Source organism: Suricata suricatta, chromosome 2, assembly GCF_006229205.1.
Source record: "Suricata suricatta isolate VVHF042 chromosome 2, meerkat_22Aug2017_6uvM2_HiC, whole genome shotgun sequence".
NCBI classification, from domain to species: Eukaryota; Metazoa; Chordata; class Mammalia; order Carnivora; family Herpestidae; genus Suricata; species Suricata suricatta.
The window spans coordinates 93,318,501-93,340,928 of NC_043701.1; the positions used below are offsets into that span (position 1 = coordinate 93,318,501).

General features: G+C 34.3%; 1 protein-coding gene across 1 annotated transcript in view; it reads left to right on the plus strand.

The window, feature by feature from the left end:
* Positions 1 to 22,428, plus strand: part of HDAC9 (histone deacetylase 9) — a 912,954-nt gene that overhangs the window by 475,450 nt on the left and 415,076 nt on the right. Inside the window, exons 5-7 of the mRNA XM_029929772.1 lie at positions 4,171 to 4,321; positions 5,301 to 5,427; positions 7,675 to 7,796. Coding sequence (XP_029785632.1) covers positions 4,171 to 4,321; positions 5,301 to 5,427; positions 7,675 to 7,796 — 400 coding nt within the window. The remainder of the gene's footprint in view (positions 1 to 4,170; positions 4,322 to 5,300; positions 5,428 to 7,674; positions 7,797 to 22,428) is intronic.

The window sequence follows — 22,428 nt, forward strand, 5'->3', positions numbered from 1 at the left end:
TCGCCACTCCACTTTATATATTTAAAGAATCTGCATAAACTATTCATCAGAAAGGATAAATAAGTCACTTTATGTGAAGAGAGAGACTTGTTTTCTTTTGGTTTGGTTTAGGTCTTTAAGTGGATGTTCATTTTTTTTAAGTTTCTATTTAAATTCTAGTTAGTTAACATATAGTCTAATGTTAGTTTCAGGTGTACACTATAGTGATTCAACACTTCCATACCTCACCTGGTGCTCATCATAGGACATGAACTCCTTAATCCCCATCACCTATTTTCCCCCATCCCCCCACCAACCTCCCAATAAGTAGATGTTCTGAGTATTTCCTAATTTTCCCTATGAAGAGGACCTCATAATATATATACATTCAAAATAATAACATAAAAAGCTCACAATAGAATTATATTTGAAGAAACTGGGGCAAATATGTTCAATATTTTTAAAGTTCAATAGACTACAGATAAGAATTTATTAAAAGAATTTTGGGAGTAGTTGAAGTTTGAGACCCAAGTTGTTTAAATTATTCTAGAAGAAATATGTCTATGTCCCAGAATTTTCTGTGATGGACTATTTTGTTGTCAAGTCATTTTAGATGTATCTATGTATCTATTTCTTCTCATATCTTTGAGATAAAAATTACTTTAACTTTATTTGTGAAATGTTTTAAATTCTTGACAAAGACATTTAAAACAGGCTATTTTGGTTTGATTAAGTATATGTTTAGTTTGAATTTATTATGATACTAATATAAATATTAGTAGCAAATATTTATAATAAAATTCCATTTTTACATCTACATCCTTCAAAATGATTTAAACATGTTAATTTACTAATACAATAAATAACACAGTGTCATAGTTATAATACTATACAGTCGACAGTTCGTCCATTACTTGCATATCTGATATAAGCATATTTATGTCAGATTAATGCAGATAATTAATCTATCTTAATATTATATCTTTTTATCACATTAATATTAGTATTTGAAAAGGTAAAAATGCTACATTCTTCCCTGTGTTCTTTGTTTTTTAAGACGTTTCCTTAACCTGGAAGCCTTATTGTATCTTATAGTTCAAAAAAGCCTTTGACACCTGATATAAAATGTCATAATCTTTTTTCTTTTACTAGTGAACTTTACTAAAAGAACTCTAGGGGCACCTGGGTGGCTCATTGATTAAGTGTCCAACTTCTGCTCAGATCATGATCTCATGGTTCATGGGTTCGAGCTCTGATTCAGGCTCTGTTGACAGCTCAAAACCTGGAGCCTGCTTCAGATTCTGTTTCCTTCTGTGTGTGTGAGTGTGTGTCTCAAAAGTAAATAAACACAAAAAAATTTTAAAGAATTCTTGCAATTTATTGATCTCTAAACTACCCTAAAATAAGAGTGGGGATTTTGTTTTGGATCTCATGCAGAATGAGTAGCTCATGGCTATATTGTGTAGAATAAGAAATCTTCATTTAGTTTATAGGATTATTTTTGAATGATTTTAAAACATTATCATTTGATCCTTGAAAAATATTTGGAACATTGGTGTTTAGATTTCCTTCTCCATTCATTCTTGTCATGTTAGGATGACAATGATTAAGGAATAAAATTTATATTCTTCATACTTTTTGTGAAGGTTTTTTTTAAAGTATTATTTATTAAGTAATTGCTACCCCAAATATGGGGTTTGAATTCACAACCCTGAGATCATGAGTCGCATAGTCTACCAGCTGAGCCAGCCAGGTGCCCTACACCATGCTTTTTAAGGTAATTATATAGTTCATTTTACTGTGGTGCCTGATTCATGTTGCACTGAATACAGGCAATAATAATAAGCTGCTGCTTTAAATACTTCTTTTCATTCATATTTGATGCCTTTTGTAGTTGTAAAGAGCAATATAAAAGTGTTTTAAGTAATGTACTTCTTCATTTTACTCACAAGTCAATAGTGGCAAGTAGATAATTGATTGCTACTTTAGCTCAAGCAAAGTATTACATTCGGTTTACTGACATCTGGAAAATAGAAGAAAAGAGGAGGCTCTTGACAGAAAAAAAGATTCTGAGATAGCCAAAAGGAAAATTTAGCTTTTGAAATGATTTTCTAAATAAGTTGTTTTCTCAGAAACTAAAGACCTAATTTAAATTTCCTTTTAACTTTAGCAAGTTTTTTACTTTTTTATTTTAATTTACTCAACTTTTTTTTATAGGAAAGGATAAGAATTGATGCTATTAACTTTAATTTAGATTTTATGTTTAAGAGAAACACATAGTACACAAAGCCTATATTAGCATTTTGAATCTTTGGCTTCTATCATCAACATCTGTTGAGTTAGATGTTGTTATCCCATTTTTCCACCCAGTAAATAGAGGCAGAGAGAAATACTGTAACTTGCCCAAGCCACACAGCCAGTAAATGGTTGGTCTAAGATTTGTAGCCTTGCCTGGTCTGCCATCAAAACTACCACGTCATCCTCCCTGTGTCCCATATCAGAACATCTGAAACTGGGGGGTTGACTTTTATTTCTTTCCCTTTTTTTTATGTCATTCTTGCAATCTTCAATAATGAATAGTAGCTATGGAAATCAAATTGTATGATTTTCTAGATTTCTAAAATGAATTAAATTTCAATTTCATTGGGGGCATTGGTTGAAGCAATGTATGAATCTGACCAGTCCCAATAGCTGTAAAGAGTTAATATTTAAGAGTGCCTGGGTGGCTAAGTCGGTTAAGTGACTGATCAGCTCAGATCATGATCTCGTACCTCATGAGTTTGAGCCCTGCATTGGGCTCTGTGCTGGCAGCTCAGAGCCTTGAGCCTGCTTCGGATTCTGTGTCTCCTTCTCTCTCTGACCCTCCCCCTCAAAAATAAGTAAACATTTAAAAATTTTTAAAAAGAATTAATATTTAAGGCATAGTTTAAGGGAAATTATAAATTTTTCCTTTAATATAGAGTATGTAAAAACATCCAGTAAGGCACAGGTATCTCAGAGCCAAAATGGCAAATATTTTAATATAAAGAGTAACCAGAAATGCTTGTAACCATATCCTTTTGGGAGAGGCTATAATGGTTGGCAAAGAAAGTTGGCTTCCTTTTGCTTCAGAGTACCTCTCATGAAATGCCACAAAGCTTTTTGGTTTTGTCCTCCTACTTTTCAACATGAATTTCAAATTTTTAGGTATCTATCTAATATAATGGCAAATTACACTAACTTCATTAGGACTGAGATCTAAATATAGTAATAATCATTAAAATTAGTGTGGCTCAAACTTACAAAGTAAATTTCATGTGCATGCTGAACATAATGTGTGAGGGAGATCATTTTTCCTACATATGAGGAACCAGGACTTGAAGTAGTTTAGTAAGATGTCTAGATCTCAATATCTGGTCGTATCAGAGCCTAGATAGAACTCCCGGTCTTTAGGTATTTGTCAGTGAGCACATAGATCTCTGTTTCTCTGTCTGAGAGAAAACGGACATTTTCATATGGATATAAAGAATTTTTCCTTTTCATATTACTTATTGTTTGGAAGGGAATTCAAGGGATTCAAACAACCAGACAGTAATTAGTTCGAAGGGAGTGACTTCATTTTAACCAGCCTCTCTGATCTGAAGGTTTTTGCCTGCTGGATGAATAAACTTTTGCTGCTTTGAGAGCAAAGCCTATTATGGTTATATAGATTACATTAATCTGAGAACCTTCTCTGTAAGGTTTAGAAATTTTTAGCATGCATTCTGTTTTTGGTAGACTTCTCCCAAATTAACTCATTTCTCACCATTCTTTAAATTTGATTATTTTCATACCATTTCTCAGGATAAGAAATGAGGATTTCACTTGTTTATTTATAATGTGAGAGACGTGGTAAAACAGACTTCTGGGCCATTCCTGCCTTTGCCTGTTTCATATGTTTCAGTGGTACAAAGGAAAGCTACTCAGAGAACTAGAGATTAAATTTGGTAACAATGTTTGGTCGGGTGGCACAGGAACTAAAACTACCTAAAAACTTGCTTATTGATGCCATTAAGACCATCTATGGCATTAGTTGTTTATCGTTAGATTTCAATAATCTACCCAAAAAGTGAGTAAAAATGTAAACTAAACAGAAACGAATTCCAGAAGCAGCAGTGATGACTATGAAGCCTAAAGAAATTGCACACTCTCATGTCTTTCTCTTCTCGCAAGTTGCAACAGGAACTTCTAGCCATAAAACAACAACAAGAACTCCTAGAAAAGGAGCAGAAACTGGAGCAGCAGAGGCAAGAACAGGAAGTAGAGAGGCATCGCAGAGAACAGCAGCTTCCTCCTCTCAGAGGCAAAGATAGAGGACGAGAAAGTAAGAGGCACCAGGGTAAAAGATGAATCTCTTCTCTCATGTTTAGCTGATCATCGTTCAGAAAAAAAGCCTTATAAAGAGTGGAATTAAACTTGTCAAAACTGTTTGCATTTAATTAAAAGAATAAATTATGGACTCAAATGTAGAGCTTTGACATTAACATTATCTCTCTGCCTTCAGTCTGCAGAGGGTCTCAGGAAGTAAACAGAGCATTGTTTGGCAAAGATGCTTCTTTCTCTTGTTTTTGAAGCTTGAAAACAAGGTTATAGTCAAACTATCTAACTATGACGTGTTGTTTTATAATAAACTTACTCTCACATTTCCTCACTATGCCTTCCTCCTGTTCAAGTTATAATTAATTGTTTTCTGTTAAGTCGAAGACTTGCCTCCATTTAGTTTTTGAATGCCCAGACTTTGGGAAGATTTAAGGCAGAACGCTTGTTTTAAAAAACTGTCCACAAGAGGGAGACAGATCCAAATAATTCTCCTATCTGCTGTCAGTTCAAAATCAGGATGTAGCAAGATTTAGTCAGATGACTAGAACTGGAAGAGTCAGCAACAGTTATTTGTTTAATGCTCAGAAGAGGTTTCTAAAACGTTAGCTTTTCAAAGTAGCAATTCTGGAGAGGTCATTGTATTGTGTCATTTATATTGTTCCCCAAGATTCTTGATTTTTAAAAGGCAGTGTTTTAGTCCTCATTTTTTTAACTTTAGGAAAAAATTAGTGTTAATTCCAGACTCCCCTTTCTGCAAAATCAATTAAAGAAATCATCAAAGGTCCTTTGAAAATTGGCATTTTGAGCAGTAGTTTCAAAACATTGCTATGACATTTCCAAAAGCCTGTTTTTAGACTTCTTTTAATAGGAAAACTTCACATGCAGTGACCAGTGGTGTTTCTTCCTAGTTTTTGCTAAATACTCCAAGGCATGAAAGGACAAGGCCCCAAGTCAACATCTGTTTCTGTATGTGTATGTTTCAGGGGCAGTGGCAAGTACAGAAGTAAAGCAGAAGCTTCAAGAATTCCTGTTGAGTAAATCAGCAACAAAAGACACTCCAACTAATGGAAAAAATCATTCCGTGAGCCGCCATCCCAAGCTCTGGTACACGTATGTTCAGTGTTTGGCCTTTTTCATTCCCATGGGTCAAGAACATAGGTTCTGTGTTCAACCAGCCTGGGCACAAAACCAAGGTCTGCCAATTCTCAGCTATGTGGCCATGGACAAGCTCCTTGAATTCTCGTCCTTCTCTGTAAAAAGACTATAATAATAACGCCTTCCCTCTAGAGTTGCTGGAAAGGTCCTGTGAAGTAATGTGGTAATAAAGTATGGCACAGAGAGCAGTGCTTAATAAATGTTAGCAAGTATTATCTTGAGGGCAAGGAAGTAGATATGTTTTTTGGTGAATGAATAACAGAAATGTGGGGTGGGGCATAGAAATTAGTTCCTAGTTTGCATTTTTCTATTCTCAGATGGTACATCTGATATCTTTACAATAATTTCTGAGGATTTGGCAGGTTGAGACTTTATTTTACTTGGCTTGATAGGAGGTGGAGATCTGAGCTATTTTTAAAAGACCAGAAGCTTTTCGACTTAAAAAAAAAGGCAGGAAGACAAGGGAGGGAAGGGAGAGAATAAGAATGAAGGGAACAAGCAAAGCTAAGTCTTCAGTGACTAGTTTACGCCTGTCCATCTGACTTCACTTTTTGCTGCACTGTAAAGTGAGTACAGTGGCTTCTGACACACAAGCTCCCAACATAATGCATTATGGTATTACAGATTTATGGATCTGTATTTCCCCAGGTCCAGGGAAAAGCCACTATGAAATACAGTTCTCCTTTCAGGAGCATATGAAGGATGTGGTGCTTTTTAAATCAGGATAAACAGTAATAGGTAAAGCATATTTGGATAATAGACTAATGAATAATAGTGTCATTGCTCTCATTTTATATGTTTGCTGATTGACTGTTGGATTTTATACTTGGATTTTGTATGATCCCTCACATCATTGAAGATAACGGAATAAATACTTGATTACTCTATATTGAGACTGAAAGCATCCCAGGAGTTCTATTCAAAGTGTTATTACCCTTCTGATTCTATTTTATAAGTATCTGTCTTTCTCAAAAAAAAAAGGTAACTGACTACTAAGTGCTGTATGAATGCTTTTTAGTGGCGTACATAATTTCCATCAGGCATGTCAATTGACTTGAGAAGCCAGTCCCTGAAGAAAATTTTCAAATGTTCAGTTAACAGCAAAAGTATTTAGAAATAAATACCATTTTACTACGTAATATTACATACATAATTTATAACTAATTCATATTCCTTCTAAATTAAAACTCATTTTAAGGAGACATGATACGTTTTTTTTAAGTGGGAAACAAATACATACAAACAATGTGTCAGCTGAAAATTCTTTAGCTGTCCCCTTGGGTATATTAAACATGACTGTCAAATATTGCTTACCAGTCCTTTTTTGTACTGCATTGAACGTCAGTAGGGTCCAACTCCAGACACTATAAATCATTAATTTATGTAATCTGAATGTAGTGGGTTTTGCTCATTATGGCTTGATGGAGTGCCCTTAAGCCAGTTAACTTGAGAATGATTCGAATAGGTCATACTGGTATAATAATCATCATATTGGTGATACTGTGCCCTGTTCATTGGTTTCTTCATATATGATAATCATGGATGTTCATATCTACCAGACAGATAATGTTCAGTCCTGTAAACTTTCTTCCAGTAGTACAGCTACATCTCTTTCAGTCTACTTATGCAAGGAAGAGGAAACATTTTTAAAATCAGTTTCATATTGAAGAAATACATGATTACCAATCTTTATCTTAGAAGTGTTACAGAAATCAGGAGATCTGAGGCTGTTGACACGTACCATCGCTGTAGTAGATAAGTCACTCTTGTGTACTTTCATGTATTACCTAGCAATTTTCAAAAATGAAGTCCTTCTCTGTGTTTACTTTTACTTTGGCTATTCTACCTTGTTGACTAAAAAGGATTTGGCTGATGACTTTCTTACTAATATGGCTCTTAAGAAAAATGCACAGGAATCTCAGATTATCAAAACTCAGGCCTTTGGTAAATTATCTCTTAGTGAAGCAAACTTCTTTCTAAGTGTGTGATCACATGCACAGTGGTCATTCTTGGGAATCCGGCAGCATTCTGTACCACTCTGCTAAAGTGAACTTGGTTGCATGAAGCTGTGGTTTGTACACACTAAAAAGCAAGAACATAAACACAGCTGAGACACGTGTACAGCATGTGCAACTGATTATTGCTGACCAACACACAGTAAAAACTCCAGAGCAAATGGTGAACCCTCTTTTTCTTTTGTAGGGCTGCCCACCACACATCACTGGATCAAAGCTCTCCACCCCTGAGTGGAACATCTCCTTCCTACAAATACACATTACCAGGAGCACAAGATGCAAAGGATGATTTCCCCCTTCGAAAAACTGGTAAGTCGGTTTAAGAAGACTCCACCGGCTCTTCCATAACATACCTATAGTTTCATTTTGCCATGCCTCTAGAAGAAATTCACAGGGTTTGAATCATAGCTACTACACCCTTTCCCCCCTGCCCTTAGCATAAACAAATATGTGCACGTGTGCATAGACAAACATGCACATGCACACACACCAATTTCAACATCAGGTGATATAACATATAATCAAAGTACCTTTTCTAATTTAAAAGTTCGTTATTTGGATTTCAAGCAAACTATTATCATACTAGCAACAAAGAGTGAAATTAAGGAAAAAATTAGATTTCTTAGAAAATTTAAATCCTCTCCACTAATGAAGACCTCTGTAATTTCCTTTATTTATCTAAATGTTTCTTGAGCCTCAACCATATATTACAAAAATGGAAATAATAAACTTTCTTTTCCTCACACATTTTAAAATCCATAAATTTTAATTGGTTAAGTGGTGAAAACATATAAGGCCAATGCTACCTTTTGAGTAAGTGACTTGCCTAACGTCTCATAGATTATAAGAGAACTCGGAGTGATAGTTTGTACATAATACTCTCATGTAATTACATATAAATTCGCTTAGGGAAACTTGGATAATGAAGCTTCTATTTGGAGTTTAGTAAACTGCCTTCTGGCTCTAAGGCTTGTATTTGTTTTCTTGTCTTCTCTATTTTTAGCCCTCTGATATGTACTTGTTTAATGAGCTACATGCTCTCACCCCTGTAATAAATATATTTAAACTTTAGCTAGATATAGGCATAAGTAGCATTTGTGTACATTCTATTCTAAACCTTATGTTTTCAAATGATAGTTTTTCAGAGAAAGTTGTAAACACAAAAGTTTTTGTCTCCAGAATTAACCTGAAAAGGCATTCTGAGAAGGTAATTTTGTCTATTGTATTTTACTCAGGTTGACTTAAGAAGTATAGATGTAGGTAATTTTCACATTAAATTTACAAAGTGGAAATGATTTCAAATAATTATGTTCATTTTCCCAAGCAATCTTGAATAATTAAAATGGATATAGATTGTGAAAACACACACTAAAGCTATATCCTGTCATAATTTACCTAGAGCATAATGAAGATTTAAAAATAAAATCCATCATGAGTAAGAATTTATTACCTGCCACCTTATGTACCCAGTTCTGTGGTAGGACGGTGAAGTATTGCAAAGCAATCCATGCCTTTTAATTTTAACAGCTCACAGAGTTTTTCATTTCTACTAGGCATTAGGTAGAGGGAAATGCTTCAAGAAGTGAAATACCTCAGGAAGGCTATACAAAGGGAAGAATGAGTTTTATGTAGGACATCAGAATTTCACTCTATTATGTACAAATCAGATTGCCTTTCATGTAAATAAACTTCTCTGGGATAAAAGGAAGAAAGCAGAGTGAGCCTCAGTGTATTTCTAAAACATAGAGTATAGTTTATGAAAATTGATCCATAAAGGACATGAGTTTTAGAATGTGCGGACTTTGATCTGCTGTCTTGACATTCAGTTGCACCACTGGCATGTGTAGGAACTATTGACAGAGATTGTGTGAGTATTGCCCCAGGTCTCAGGGCAGTGACTGGCATTCAGGAGCCCAAGGAGTCACTAAAAGGAAAGAAAACACAAGTCCCCTTATGGCAGGAGGCTACTGATGAGTGATATAGTTACATTCATGGAGAAAGACTTCTACCCTGCTGTGCACACAGCCTTTGAATATATTCTTACCACTGGGAGACTGAAAACTGACTGAAGAACTGACACTGACTTTGAAAAGAAGTGGCATTTGGAGCCAGTAAAGCATTCAGAAAGAAAATCTGATCTTTTTCAATACTTCAGAACAAGTACTAAAAACCCACACTTTGTGTCCCAGTTTCCATGAGAACAGTTTAGGATTTTTTTTTCTCTGTGAGGAATGACTAGCAAGCTGTTAATTTATTCTTGTAAAAATTCTCAGTCCACAACAGAAGTCAAAGAGAAATCCTGCTCAGTATGAATGTGACAACATTTTATTCAAATCTGTACTAATACGAAAGACGTTTTCTGTGTCTATATGATATACAGTAATGGTGAAAAGATACAGCCCTTGTATTTGCTTGTGTTATATTTTTTTGTATTTGCCTGGTATTTTAAGTTTATTTACATTGAAAATCTGACATTTATGAAACATTAGGCCATTGCTTTGTAAAACCAAACTTTTTCAAGCATTGTACCAATGAAGCTCTTGAACAGCCATATTACTCTTATATCTGTATAGGAGTTTCAACGTATCCCTTAATTCAATTCCCATCATCTAAGAGAAGTATGATATAATTAAATACAGATGTTTTCTATACATTATCTAAACTATTGAGGAAAGACTCTTCATTAATTACAAATAGGCAGAACAGAACTCTTCTAACTTTTATCAATATGATCCATTTGGTATGTTTCCAATTCATTGTGTGATAATTTAGACTTATATTTGCATTAAATAGAAAAGCATTGAAATACAGTCAAGCAGTAATTTTTACTTCAGCATTTCTTGTATGTTTATGACTTAATAGTTATTACAAAAAAGTAAATGATAAAATATTACTGTAATTATAATTAAACATATGTAATGATTGGGGAAACTCAGATAATTTTCACATAAACCTACATCACATTAAATGAAATCTAGAGTAGTGGTATTGATCACATAGTGTAAATACCAGGAAAGCTGTAATAGAGTCAAGCTTTTCTACTGAGACCTGATTATCACCCTCTGTGGTCTATTTGAATTTCACTGAACTCAATCTTGGATTTAAAAGAAGTTGTTAAATAAGTAGGTTCTCTCTTTCAATCTGCATATAATACTAAATACATTACCTTCAATTTCTTTTTAACCCACATCAGGACTGGATTGCCAATATACCTTAGTGAGACTTAATGGGGTAAAGCTGGAACTAGAATAAGAAAAGTTTTAATGATCTTAAAATGATTAAAGGGGCCCCAGGGGTGTCCCTGAAGCAGTGAGCAGAATTTGGAACCTCTCTTGACCTCCTAGGACCCAGCCCGACAGTGATAACCTAGGAACAGTCACCCATAGAAGTTTCATTTGTCTGCAGAAATCTGACCTTTGTCATGCAAAGTGGACCTTTACTTCCTTCCCCTTAGGAGAATTCTAGTTGCTCTTAGAATTTGGGCATTTAGGAAGCATCAGAATAATACAAATAGGTGGCTCTAATTAGGCCCTTCCTAATTCATTTTTCTTGTAAATACAGGAATTGAGAGTCTTTTGATCATTTCACAACAATGAACACTGAAGGATTTCATAATTAGTTTTGAAGTTGAAAATGAAGTAATTGTTTTCAATTTTTATATTTATCGCCCACCCTTAAAAATAACACTTCCTTTTAGAATTACCTTCTGTGATTATTTTTATTCCACAGTAGAAGGATTTGTTGGTACTGAAATTTATAATATTTTATTGAATTTTATGTTTTGGCTGCAAATTATATTATAGTGTAGTAGATGACATTTTCCCTCTAATATAGTACCCTTCTAGACTGATAATAAACTATAAAATAGAAAAAGGAAGCTTCTGAGTCCAGACACTTTGGAAATAGTATATATTTCTCACAAAGATACTGCATATGTGGTGACTTTGAGCTGACCTTCAAAACCATTTGAATTGGAATCTATTTCCAGTGAGTGTGTACATATGTTTCATAAAATATTATGGTAAAAAATTCTAGAAGTTTTATGCTCCATTATATTATTGGGGTCTTACCTAGTGAACTTTGCCGTTCTTTGAATGTTACAGTCATTCCATTTATTTAATACTTTGAGCAAAGTGAACTAGCTGCCTAGATTAACCTTTTAAAGTATGCAAGCCATAGAAAGCTTGGCATGGGCTAATAGGGCCATTCCAACCCTACTGAAATACTCATTTTAATGGTCAGCATCACTAGAGTAAGACTCAAAAATGGAAGGGGTCCACACATAAGTTAAGGTTTTGGAAGGTCAGTGTCATTTTCCACACTGAGTAAATTGGAAAGAAGACAGAGATGAGATATATGGCTTTATAAATCTCTCTCAGGATAGCAGTTACAAGTTATGTTGCGGTACCTTGGTGACCTACTTGAGTTATTATCATCCAGAATTAATACAAGGAGGTTTTTTAATCTTACATTTTAAAATCCGTTTTCCCCCTTCTGTCGTTCTAAGTCTGTGTTTTTCTCATGACACACAAGCACATGCTCATGTGCACACGTGGGCATGCGCACGTTTCTGCACAGATAGCACTAAAATAGTGCTTATGCTTATAAAAATATCACTCAGAAAATTATTCCAGGGCAACAAAAACTGGATTATTTTTACACATCTTTAGTACTCTTTGCTCATTTCATTGTTGTGGTCATTCTCCTCTAAAATTATTAGGATATTTCTTTTGTGATAAAATTACACCAGTTTTCCCAGAATCAAAAAGCAATGTGGCACAATAACAACAGGCTTTGAGTTCACCTACCCATGTGAAATGTTGGTCCTCAATCTTAGGAAATTATATCACCTCTTTATCCTATGGCTCTGTCATCTGTAAAATGCAAATAATTATTGCTTTTGGTTCATATAGTTATTTTGGAAATTACATTAAGTATTGCATGTAATGAGCTTAGGATCCTATCAAAGATTCAAGGAGTGCTTAGTTAATTTTATGTTTCTAGTTGAGAAGGAATTCAGTTTCATGTATTTTTATCAAGTTAAAACTAAACTTTTTATTGCTAAGGAAAGAGTTTAAGGTATGACATTCAGCCACATTTATTGATAAAACAAGTAACTGAGGATAAGGAACAAACATTCTTTTTTTAAGCTATGTGCAACTTGCAGTATTAATGTCAACATTGGAATAAAGGGTTTGGTAAGTTTCATAATTGCCTGGCAGTTCAGAGCCAGGTATGGTATCTAAAAATAGCAGGAGACTTGCTCCTGTCGCCTACCATTGGAGGGACACTAATTGATGCTTTGTGTTCACTGGCCCAACTGAGTTTTAGTTTCTGCCCTTGGCTTTTATTATTTTTTAAATTTTCTTTAATGTTTATTTATTTTTGAGAGAGAGACTGAGTATGAGCAGGGGAGGAAGAGAGATAGAAGGAGACACAGAATCCAAAGCAGGCTCTGACCTGTCAACACAGAGCCTGACCCAGGGCTCGAACTCACGAACCTTGAGATCATGACCCAAGCTAAAGCTGGATGCTTCACCAACTGAGCCACCCAAGCACCCCTGAGTTCTATTTTTAAATTATTAGACTTTAAGTTTTAGAACCATTTTAGATTTACAGAAAAAAACTGAGCAGGTAATACAGAGGGTTTCCATATAATTTCCTCCTCTCCCCTACCAGTATCTGCTCTTACTTACATCTTCCATTAGCCTGGTACATTTGGTATAATTAGTGAACCACTAGGTACATTATTATTAGTGTAATCCAAAATTTACACTAAGGTTTACTTCTAGTGTTGTAAAGTTCTATAGATTTTGCATGCATAATGTCATGTTCATGTATCCATCATTACAATATAATGCTGAGTAGTTTCACTGCCCTAAAAATCCTCTCTGCTCCATGGATTCATCCCTCCCCCTGGTGACCCCTGGCATTTTTACTGTCTCTATAGCCCTGCCTTCTGCTGCATGTCGTATGGTTGGAATCATATAGTATAATGTATGTAGCCTTCCAGACTGGCTGGCTTCTTTATCTTGGCAATATGCATTTAAGATTCCTTCATGTCTTTTTGTGTCTTGAAAGCTTATTTCTTTTAATTGCTAAATAATATTTTACTGTATAAAGGAACCACAGTTTGTTCACCCATTTACCTATTGAAAGACATCCTGGTTCCTTGCAAGTTTTAGCATTTATGAATAAATCTCTTGTAAACATTTTCAAGTAGGTTTTGAGTGGATAGGTTTTAGACTCAGTTATGTAAACACATTGGAGTGTGATAGCTGGATCTTATGATAAGACTATGTTTAGTTTTGTAAAAAACTTTCCGAACTGTCTTGCACAGTGACTGTAGCATTCCGCATCCCCACCAGCAGTCAGAGTGCTTGTTGCTCCACATACTCACCAGCATTTGGTGTTTTCAGTTTCAGTTTTCTGGATTTTCAACATTCTAATAGGTGTATAATGGTTTCCCATTTTGGTTTTAATTTGTAATTTCACAGTAGTAGCATGGGTTATTTTTCTCTATCCCTTTACTTTTAATCTATCTGTGTCTTTATTTTCAAAATCACTTTCTTATAGGCAACTATAAGTTTTTTTAAATTTGTTTAATGTTCAATTTATTTTTGAGAAGGAGGGTGAGGGACAGAGTGAGGTACAGAGGATACTAAGCGGGCTCTGTGCTGACAGCAGCAAGCCTGATGCAGGGCTCGAACTCAGTAACCACAAGATCATAACCTGAGGTGATGAAGTCTGATGCTCAACCGACTGAGCCACCCAGGTGCCCGTTTCTTGTTTGTTTGTTTGTTTGTTTGTTTGTTTAAATCCATTCTGACAGTCTCTTTTAATTAGTGTATTAGACTACTGACATTTAAAGTAGTTATTGATGGGGTGCCTGGGTGGCTCAGTAGGTTGAGTGCTGACTCTTGATTTCTGCTCAGGTCGTGAGCCCAGACCACCACATACGTGGAGCCTGCTTAGGATTCTCTGTCTCTCTCCCTATGCCTGGTGCCCTGCTCATGCTCTCCACCGCCCCTCTCAAATGAAAAAAAAAAAAAAAAGTAAAATGGTTGTTGATATCATTAGATTATTATTACCACCATGTTTGTAACTTTTCTAATCACCATACTTATTTTTGGTTTATTTATTTATTTTTATCTTCCCCTCTTTCTGTATCTTCTGTGGGTTCATTTGTTTTTTTCTTGAGAGAGAGAAGAAGGGAGGGAGAATGGGAGCAGGGGAGAGGAACGGAGGGAGAATTTTAAGTTGCTGTGGATTTTTCTTACAACACTTGAAACATTTCATTACACTCTGCTCACTTCCATGGTTTCTGACAAGAAATCTGATATAATTCTTACCCTTATTACTCTCTGGGCAAGTTGTTTTCTAATGTCCTCTTCTTTCTTTGAAGATATTCTTTTGTCTTTGGTTTTTTGCAGCTGGAATATAATACACCTAGGTCTTTAGCTTCTGAATTATTCTGCTCCATGTTCCCTAAGATTCCTATACAGAGTTTTCAGTGGATTTCAGTTATGATATAGGTATTATTCTGTTTCTTTCTTTCTTGTTATCTTGGGATTCCCAGTGTACATTAGTCTATCCTTTCTAATTGTCTCAGAGTTCTAGGGTATTATGTTCTGTTTTCACTTTGCCTTTCAGCTTGGGAAGCTTCTATTGACATATCTTCAGGATCATTGATTCTTTCCTCAGCCACGTCCAGTCAACTGATGAGGTCATCACAGGCATTTATTCTGTGCTCTGGATTTCAAACATTTCCTTTTCTCTCTTAGTGTTTGCATCTCTATGCTTACATTTACCCATATGTTCTTGAATGCAGTGAACTTTCTCCATTAGAGCCCTTCACATGGGACTCAATGTTATTTTCTCTATCTGATAATTCCAAAATTGTTATCCTATCTAAGTCTGGCCTGATGTTTGCTTTATCTCTTTAGGCTGTGTTTTCTCTTGCCTTTTAGCATGCTTTGTAATTTTCTGTTGAAAGCTGGATCTGATATATTAGAAAACAGAAATTGAGTGGTTAAGCTTTTGGTGTGAGATTTTATGTAATCTGGCTAGAATCGGACTGCTTTTAATGTTTGCTGTAGCTATAGTTGACAGAGGCTTAGTTTGCTGCTTTTGTTTGTTTTCCTCCCCTTTCTTAGGATTTCCCTAAGAACTCCTTCATAAATGGAGTCTAATTTATAATTCTCTTAGTTATAGTCTCTTGTTTTATATTGGAACCCTATTGATGTGGTGATAAGATGTTGGGAAGCATCAGTATTCTATAATCTTATGCTTAAACATACGGTTTTTAGTGGATCTAAATCTGTGATCCATGACCTTCAGAACTATTTTCTTAAGTGAGACAGAATGCTGGAGAAGGCTAATTGTTCTTCCTACAGGTCAAGTAAGGATCTGGTAAAATATTTTCCTTTGCAGGGCAGGTTTTTTTGTCATGTACAGATTTTTAAATTGTTACCTTTTCTCTGGGGATGTTTCAGAATGGTTACTTTTCTCCCCTCTTCCATCCCTGCTCCTTGCGCTCACTTATACAGGAAGGGACTTTTCACTAATCTTCACTAAGAGAACCTGGTTTGGTTCTTATACATAAAACCCATGAATGTATAGCTTCCCTCTGAGGTTAGGTCTGTGAGCTAGTGAGTGAGCTAGTCCATATCAGCCTCCATCCATTTGTGCCTCTAGCAACTCACCAAAATTACATTTAGATGTTCCTACCCATTCCTGGCCCAGTGGCTTCTGCTTCCAGCAAGCTGATCTCAGCTGTAATTTTCTGTATTTTCCTGACTCTCCACATTTCAGGGTAGCAGTTTGCTCTGAAATCTCTGTTCTCTGAAGGATCTAAGAACACTTTGATTTTTACTTTGTTCAGCTTTTTTCTTGTGGTGAGGATGGAAGTGAAGATTTCCAAGCTCTTTTTACATATTGGAGTTGATACCAGAAGTCCGCCATTGAATTTTAAACCTGTAAAATATTTAAAAAAAATTTTTATCACAACTTTCCAACTTTTCAAGGTGACAGATTTTTATTTATGCAATAGAATTTGTACCAATTAATTATAATTGATTTTTTAAAAGATTTACATAAATGATTGACTGTCTTTCTCAGCTTGGTCATGACTAACAAATCCATGTGCTAAAAACTGTGACAGAATAGACTGAAATAATTTTAAAATCACATTATGAAAGGAATCCAATACTTTGTGCTGAAGTCTTTGCCTAATGATTTATTCTATAATATTTTCTTCTATACCCTCTTCTGTATGACATCTTCTCCTTAATAGGAACCAACATCCTCTTGATTATGGGACTTGGAAAATAAATTTGATGAAATTTTGGGTTGCCACAGAGTATAAACTACTGTGTAAGCAAGATTTGGGAATTATAAGGATTTTTTCAGCGCTTTTCTTACTTTTCTCATTATAAAAAACTCTGTAGATTTGATATGATAAGAAAACCCATCTTGGCCCTCCAAAAATTAGAAAATTTAGTTTCTTTTTAAAATAGGATTTAATATTCTACATAGAGAATATACTTTTTAAAAGCAGACTTTTTAATAGAGTTAATTACTTTATGAAAAGTTAGCCATTTTAAACTATCCCATTGATTCTAAATGCTAATTTCTTAAACAAACATTTCTGAAATGTGAATGGATCTAATTGAGGGTATTTTCATAGTTCAACTATCAATATATTTTTTTTGCTTTTTTATTTTTTCTTAGTGATTGTGCATGCATGCTACAATTGATAAATTACTATAGTATTTACTTAAACATTAAATGGTTTAGAATAGTAGGATTTCTTGTGATAGAGAAAAAAATACAAATTTATATGTATTTTTAATTGAAAAATTATAAAAGGCATAGAAATTGATGATCCTAAGAATTATTTATTCAAAAGTTAGTTGCAGTTAGGTTAAATCAAGGAACAAAATGGTTGAAGTTTCACAATTCAGTAAACAAGAAGCTGGTCTCACAGATTGTATGTGCAATATGGATGATATCTAGTTAGAGCCAAGAGCAAGTATCAATTGCAAATTGTGTGATAATTAAACAACCTTGTAAGAACTTTGAAAATATAATTCAAAGTATTTGTTTGTGGGGGAAACTAGTATGAAACAACTATTATACCCTAAAAGGCCAAAACAGGGAAAATAATCTAATGGTTTGGAATTAGAGCTGGATGAGAATTACAGCATAGTGCTACCACTTAGAGCTGTGTGACCATGGGCAAGTTAAAGGACTTCTCTGAGCCTCAGTTTTTTCAAATGTCAAGTATAGAAAATATTTGTCTTTCAGAATTACTATAAGCAATAAAGATACTGCATGAAAGTGCCTAGCACAGTGGGTGATATATGTTAGTCTCAGTATATCTTACCTGTCTGAGTTGCTGAGGATGATGATATGCAATTAATGGTAGGGATTATTAGTAGTAGTCATATGATATAGTTATGGAAGACTTGGAATGGTAAAGGGAATCTAGAACTATGGTCTTAACCCTGTCACTAATATCTGTCCTTAAACATAGCACTTCATGATTTGGATCTCAAATTTCTTAAAGAAAAGATTTGGAGCAAATGATTCATAAGATGTATATAAATCTAAAAAGGAAATATGTTATCATGTTTCATGAAGTATAAGATAAGAAAATGTTAATAATTTGAAAACCATATAAATAAGAAATAAGTGATGCTTTTGCAGAATTAGGTCTCAAATTCATTATAATTAAACTCTAACAAAGTCTAATGACATATTTTTCACTCCCCATAAAATGCTCAATTAGAAACAGGCAGGACATTTTAGATAAGATTGGAATGAGAAATTGGCAAAAAATAATAATTAAGATTTGAAAAGCATTTAGCCATCTGCTCTATAATCATGAGAATGATTGAAAAAAAGACTCCTAATTTATGATATTCATAATTTTATGACTTGAAACACTGAGGAAAATATTCCATGCAAATATATGTACTTATATATCACTACATATATCTAATGAATTAAAAGAGGACAGAAAATAAATGATGAAATGTTTACAATTATATTCTTTAAATTTTAAGCTACTCACTGGGTTATTTTAAATGAAAGTGTCCCTTATTGCAAAGAAATCTGGAGGAAACCATTATCTGTTTGCTCAAAAACTATCTTTGTATTAAGACAGCATGAAATAAAAGTTTATCCTGACATGCTGAATCTTTCATCAAGTGGCGTTAATTTACCTAGCCAGGGTTACCTTTATTTTTGTTTTTCAATCTCCCCTTTTTAAAAAGGAGCTTTGGAGCTTCTTATTTTTATCTCAATATTTATACATTCTTTACCATCTATCCATGTAAGTCATTTTCTGTAAGACCTTCATTCTGATACCTTCATTCTGATATTTTCCTTATCTATATTCCCATTTCTCCATAATTTTTGTTATAAAAGCTGACAATCATATGTTAATTATTAGATATCATATTTCATCCTGTTAGTTTTAGCTTGTTTTTCCCAATTAGATGTAAATATGTCCTTTAAGAGAGTGTGTGTACCTCTTCATTACCTGTCTGACAAGCCACACTTTGTGCTGTGCCTCTTAGTGAGTAGTAAAGAAATCAGTGTATACAAAAAAGGATTTTTTTTTCACTAATGAACTTATAGTCTTCAGAGTAAGACATATACAGTAGATTCCAGAAAAGTTTATTGAAAATTAATTTATTACAGCACTTGGACCACCTTACTTCTTGGGAAACTCCCATTTTAGATTTCCAGGTTATAAACATTCTTGAGTAAAAGGAAAGATCCAAACCACCTGAAGAGTATAGATAAGAGAAGACATTGAGATATTAACTTTTTAGTTTTTAGCCTTCAGCATATTAAATGGAATTATCTATTTTAATTTTATTAGATATATTTTAAAGTAGGTGACATGGAAGAGATTCTCAGAGAGCATTTACTACCTGCAACAGCTGTATTTATGTGGCTCTTTGAAAATAATGGTGTAAAAATTCTATATCTGTATTATCCAATTCAGTAGTCACTAGACAAGTATAGCCATTTGAAATTTAACAGAAATGTGGCTAGTATGCCTGGGGAGATATGTTTTTGTTGATAATTTTCAATAAATTAGAATTTAAGTATCCATGTGTAGTTGTTTACTAGCATATAGGACAGCTCGAGTCTAGACTAAAGTAGGCACAAATGTGGCCCAAGTGTTACTACAAAATTCTTCCAGTGCCCAGGACAATCAATTAGAGCAAACTCTTCCCTCTGAGTTTGGACATAGACTTAGAAACATTTTTAAATCACATCACCCAAGTCTGAACAGAATTATGCTTTTTCAGAACTCTTAATTTTAAGTAGCAAGAAACCAATACAAAGTAGCTTAGCTTAAAAAAAAAAAGAGGGGACTTGGAGGGGTTCTTTGAACAGAATTTTCCTAGTCTCCATGTGCTTAGATGTTAGTTCAGTGTGAAAACATGTTGTTATTAGATGCTCCCTTCAAATGCTGAGAAGCATAAATTAGTAACAAAACAGCAAAATCAAGCACTTTCCACCAAGCAGTTCTGATAAATTCCCAAGACTGACTCGCTTGAACTGCTTGGGTTATGTACCGACCCTGAATACATCACTCTCACAGTGAGACAGATTGCTTGGGGGGAGGAGGGGGACACTGCCTCACTTGCTCACCCTGGAAGTTTAAATGGAATTTTCAGTTGTTCTCAAATGATCTAGACTGAGAATGAAACTCTGACCAGCATTTATCCTTCTAAAAGACAGCTCTGATTCTGTTAACACTCTCTCCCTCTCTTTGTTTTTACTATCATGTCTTCTGTAAATAGTACAGATTTCACTTCTTCCTTACCAATTTTGATGCCTTTGATTTCTTTTTCTTGTCTGATTGCTGTGGCTAGGACTTCCAGTACTATGTTGAATAGAAGTGGTGAAAGTGGACATCCTTTCCTTGTTCATGACCCTTAGAGATTTTATTTTCACCATTGTGTATTAGCTGTGGGTTTTCATAGAGGGCCTTTATTATGTTGAAGTATGTTCCCTCTATACCTACTTTGTTGAGAGTTTTTTTTTTATCATTAATAGATATTGTACTTTGTCAAGTGTTTTTTCTGCATTTATTGAGATGATCATATGGTTCTTGTCCTTTCTTTTATTAATGTGATGTATTATATTGATTGATTTACAAATATTGAACCACCCTTTGGTCCCTGGAACAAGTCCCACTTGATCATGGTGAGTGATTATTAGTGTATTTTTGGATTCAGTTTGCTAATATTTTCTTGACAATGTTTGCATCTATATTCATCAGAGATGTTGGCCTGTAGTTTTCTTTTTTTGTAGTGTCTTTGTCTGGTTTGGGTATCAGGGTAATTCTGGCCTCAGAATGAATTTGGAAGCTTTCTTTCCTCTTCTATTTTTTTAGAATAGTTTGAGAAGGTTAGGTATTAACTCTCCTTTAACGTTTAGTGGAATTCACCAGTGAAGCCATCTGGGCTGTTGTTTGTTGGGAGTTTTTTGATTACCAGTTAACTTTCATTGCTAGTAATCAGTGTGTTCAAATTTCCTATTTCTTCCTGATTCACTTTTGGAAGGTTGTGTGTTTCTAGGAATTTATCCATTTCTTCTAGGTTGTCCAATTTGTTGGAATATAATTTTTCATATATCTAATTATAATCCTTAGTGTTTCTGTGGTGTCAATTGTTATTTCTTGCCCTTCATTACTGATTTAATTTATTTGAGTCTTTTCTCTTTTTTTCTTGATGAGTCTGGTGAAAGGTTTATGAATTTTATTGATCTTTTCCAAGGTCCAGCTCCTCATTTCATTGATCTGTATTAACTTGATCCTATTAAATCTCTTGGTCAAAATATTATGTTATTTTCATACATGCCCTGGGACTTTCTCCAGTGGTCTCTTCAAGTGTGAGTTTCCAACTCATTCTCAGAAGTCACCGTAAGCACTACAATTTATAGGAAGCTTTTCCAAATCCTCTTTTTTTCCTTCCCTGATGTTGAAATCTTTTACAATTTAGTTCCCCTGATTTTTCTTTGCTACCTATGTTATTTCCATGTAAACACTGCCTTTGTATAATAATGAGGTTTTACTCAGTGTCAGAATTTGAGCTTTTTATTTTTTGGTCTCAACAATAGAGATCACAGTATTTTTCTATAACATATCAGTGTCTCTTAAATTTTTTTAGCTATGACATGCTACACTACATACACATCCTAAAAGCAACTAAAATACATAATAATTTTATCATGTATAATAGTTCCTTTACTATTCAATTTTATTTTAAAATGCTGGTTATAACACAATAGATTTATATCATATCCATTTTACAAAACACTATAGAGGATGGATCATGCAAAGTTTATGAAAGGAATATTTGCCAGAGAAATGCACTGAGAACTTTATGATATAAATCATTTTTGGACTAAATAATGTGATACAAGAAGAGTGTAATGATTAATTATATCATGATGGTGTTTACCTACTTCAGACACTGTTTTGCTGCACCTTAAAACACTGATAAACAAGAGAGCAGCAAATTACCTTGCTGTGATAGTTGGTAAGTGATAAATAGGTAACTTATGGATTCTGAGATTACTCCTGGCAGGAATACTTTACATATGTTTTAAAAATATGTTTATTAAATAATAATTTTGAAGGGAGATAATGTTAATAGCTAGTTAGAACTATATGGTAGTAACAGGTCACATTGGTCACTATTGGCCAGATACTATTGTAAATTCTATATATCTTAGTGATTCCATACACTAATCCTTGAAATACATCCCATTGTTTTTCACTAGTTTTCTGACAGGGAAACAGGCACAGAGAGGTCATTAATTTTCCTCAGCTCTCCTTTTATTTACATGAGTGAGTGTACTGCCAGGTTTAAAGTTTAGTGCCAGGTGTGAAGACAGTGAGTTTCATTTC